At 35.5% G+C, this 4,115-nt stretch overlaps 1 protein-coding gene across 1 annotated transcript; it reads left to right on the top strand.

Moving 5' to 3' along the window:
* Positions 1-1,455: 1,455 nt before the first annotated feature.
* Positions 1,456-1,662, top strand: Smp_185130 (hypothetical protein; the record flags this gene model as incomplete). The annotated part of the gene is made up of 1 exon (XM_018792578.1): positions 1,456-1,662. One exon carries the CDS (start codon positions 1,456-1,458, stop codon positions 1,660-1,662), a length of 207 nt encoding a protein of 68 aa, XP_018644545.1.
* Between the last annotated feature and the right edge of the window lie 2,453 nt (positions 1,663-4,115).

Below are 4,115 nucleotides of genomic sequence, written 5' to 3'. Positions count from 1 at the left end.
ATTTACTTGCTCGAAAATATGACATTATTTACTAACTAAATGTGAATATCAGCTTAAAGTCGTGGAAATTGTTGAGTTTTTATTGAGATCATTAACAGCTCGATGTTAGACTACAATTGGAAACGTGTAAGCACTGGACAAACTTTTCGTCCTACTTCGGTATTCCTCATTAGTGCGTATCCACGACCTCGCACGTGGAACTCGAACTTATGCTCTAAACCTTCGAGCAGGCGTCCGACAGTGTTAATGTCTAACCGTGTCAGGTGTGAGACAGTTACTCAACGAAGACAGTAGATGGTCGCTCAGCATTGTATATTGGTTGAAGTTCGACATTAATCCTGCGTGCGGGATCGTGGATACGCACTGCCTAAGGAGTCGCATACCTGGATGAAACGGTCGTCCATAGCTTCAAGTTTTTCAGCGGTCGTCTAACATCGATCAGTTGGTGATTTTAATTAATTGTAAATAGTTGACATTTATCCTGGGAAACATCATCGATGAAAGTGGAGGATGTGATGCTGACGTAAATGAAAGGATTGGAAAAGCAAGGATAGCACTCCTACAGTTAAAGAACATATGGATCTCAAAACAACTGTTAGCCAACATCAAAGTCACAATCTTCAATACGAAATTCAAGACAGTTAGTTCTATTGTACGAAGATGAAACATGGATAACTATTACAAACACCACCGAAAATGATATAGATATTTCTAAACGATTTTCCATGCAACATACTGAATGTCGGTTCACTGGATACCATCAGCAACAGTCCTACTGTGGGAGAGAACGAACCAGGTTCCAGTTGAGAAGGAAATTAGGAAAAGACGTTGGAAGTGGATAGGATACACATTGAGTAAACCGTCAAACTGCATCACGAGGCAAGTGCGAACTTGTGATGGTGAAGGGAAACGGAGAAGAGGAAGGCCAATGAACACACTGTATCGGGAATTGGAAGCAGATATGAAAAGGATGAATAGCGACTAGAAAGAGTTGGAAAGGATTGTCCAGGACAGAGTTGGATGGAGAATGCTGGTGGGTGGCTCATACAACTCCATGAGATGTAACGGGCGTAAGTATGTATGTAGACATTTACATTTATGTTGATCTGAAAGATTAGTTGAATGTACATCTATGAATACATTAATGCCTATGTTTTTGTTGAAATTATACATGTTGTACATGTTGTTTTTCTTTTACAAATAGTAAGCTATGAAACCTATTATTTAATAATTAGAGTTTATGACTGTATGAGTTAGGAAAACGTTTAATAATCTGTGATTTCACCAAGCAATTTTTGAATTCGGAATTAGGAAACATCTTTTGTGAATTGTAAAACTCTTTCCATACAACATGGTAATTTCAGTCTTGATATTTTTTCAACACAGGCATTTACTACAGCTATCTCAAGTACTTGTGCTTTAAGTTCTCCAAGTGCCACTGATGTTTATAAACAAATGTGTACTGGAGGACCGTTTGAATTTTTGTCCAATATGTGTCCGTTTGAAAGACGTTGTTCATTCTTCACATACTGGATCAACAGAATTGTGAATGGCACTGCAGCTCTTAATATTACAAATGTAACTATACTTACGTATGGTACAGATGTGTGGCTCTCAACCTCGTTCTCTTTAAATTTAACATCTGAACCTAGGTTAGTTTAAACTGAATAAATCCTACATTGTTCATTAATTGCTTTATATGTTATTGTAACTAGGCTAGCGTCCCATAAACGAACACACTTACTTTCAGTGATCGAAAGTGAATTGTGTGAAATTACGGAAACAACTTAAGAGACCTGGATAAGATGCTGTTACGTCCTTGAACTGTCTACCAAATCTCGTGCAGAGGATAACTTGTCTAATGTGCATTAATACCTTGACACGATAGGCTGACTGGCCTAAACTTGAGCCTAATATACTTGAGTTTGAATGTGAGATCAACTGCTTTTGCTAGAGAGACTGACCTAACCACAACATACATTAATTAGAAAAATACAATTATGTCCAAAACTGGGGATTAGATTAAAAAATAGAGTACAAAAGATTACGTTTGTGGCAAGCCCATTCAACTACTGTATTTTTTTGTGTGCTCTCTGTAATCCTAACATTAATCCACTTTGTAAATTTGTGTGTGAGTCTGATTGAGCGCATGTGTCTGCACATCAATCCTTAATCTGTTCTCTCATTGGTTGTAAACAAAGACAATCAATAATTTATCCACAACCATTAACACTCATAAATACATATGGACTTTTAAATCACACACACACATATACTTGTTTTCCCTGTGTGCTTGCTATCTGTACGCTTGCGGATTTTACCGAGCTTCAACAGTAAACTATCTCTATAACTGGTGTTCAGGCTTTAGAATAAATCTCGAGTAAACCCGTAATTCTACTAGGAGATTTAGCCTGCAGTAAATATTCAGTTAGCGGGATATTATTTATTTATTGGAGTCGGATATAGAGGAATTAATCCTCTACACGTTTACATTACAATAGCGTTGGAACAGGATAGGCTACGTCAGTGAATCATACATCAAACAAAAGCTTATAATCTGTAGAATAGATTAGGGGCAAAATTAAATGCTACAGTTTTACAAGTTTTGAATTAAATGAAATAACGTCCCCAAAAATAGGTTCCGTATTTTATCAAGGCTTCTTGTTTCGCTGTTCACATAAGAGGAAGAGGAGGCAGTGAAATGAATGATGAATTAATGAAATTATCCATTTACATTAGTTCTTCCTTCATTTCAATTTGTCAAGGGAACTGATCGGATAAAAATATAAAACATTGTAGTCATAATGAAAAACAAGATTTAAAAAAGATTTGATTCTCTCTATTTCGCTCTTTCTAAACATCAAAATGGTCAATTTTATTCTACTTAAACATGAGTATATAGATAAATATGAAAAGGTATCCAATTTCAAACATTAACAGAATGTTGCTATGAAATAACTGACAAAGTGATAAACCACTTGATGTGATAAAAGAATGATAGAAATCTACTCATCTATGACCGCATATGTACGTCTTTTAAATGACCTGTATCACAAGATTCAGATGTCAATATAAGGTTTTAGAGATTTCTGAATTTCATCGAAATCATCAACTGATCAATGTCATACCATCATTGAAAACGTGGAAGCAGTTCACATAAATCGCACTTCTGAGGAGTCCCAAAATGGGTAGAAATGGAAGTTTATATTTCTAATGGTGGTCTTATGTTGTTCGGTTCATGCCTAGAAAGTTGAAACGGCGTATTATTTAATAATGGTTCTACCTCTAATTAATGTCTTCATTAATCATTACAGTTTAAATAAGAGAGAACATTTGGTTCACACTTTTTCTGTAATCGACTGTGCAGTAATTCCGTTGACGCCGTACCAAAACACAAATTTCTATTTATCATCAGCATGACTTTTGTGTTCATCAATTTAATTGGCAACGTACCCCATTACTCTTCTAATATGTACAAACAAACCATAAAATTAATTATTTATACTTCTTTTCTACAGTTATGTGAGGGTGGATTATGGCCCAGTATGCACCATCAATCAAATTGCTCTATGTGTAAGTCTGCAAAATAGTAAGTGTTCTGTTGTATACTGTGGTCACATAAAATTGTGTAGGAATTGTGTTCTTAGATAAAAATGGATAATAAACATGCTTGATCCCCTATTGTTAATGGTAATATAATGGATGCATTAAGTAGTTTCGATGAAAAATTAAAAACCTTCATGAAGCATTGTTACACGAATTTCTATCACAAACTCAGAAAAAGTAAGTAACTAATTTAGGTGTAGTTAGTAACAGATGTAGAAGTCAAAGTCTAGATTTCGAATCCAATCAAAATTAAGATGGCCTAGATTTCACTTTGAACGTGACTGTCTAAACATCCTCAGTAGCTTTGATAGTGTGCAGAGAGGATTTCTCACTACTCCGAAATCTAAACTTCTGTGGCAGAGTTATCCAGAATCAACGTTCAATGGAACACCAGAAGGTAAAGTGTTAACCAGTGTTGACAACTTCATTTATGTCAGTATCGTTTTCTCTACTGACGATTAATAGTGATGCGTTTGACTGTTCAAAGACCATGGTAGATATATGACTAT

Source organism: Schistosoma mansoni (genome assembly GCF_000237925.1).
Source record: "Schistosoma mansoni, WGS project CABG00000000 data, supercontig 0247, strain Puerto Rico, whole genome shotgun sequence".
NCBI classification, from domain to species: Eukaryota; Metazoa; Platyhelminthes; class Trematoda; order Strigeidida; family Schistosomatidae; genus Schistosoma; species Schistosoma mansoni.
Note: the sequence above shows the minus strand (reverse complement) of the source record. Positions and strands in the feature narration are given on the sequence as shown.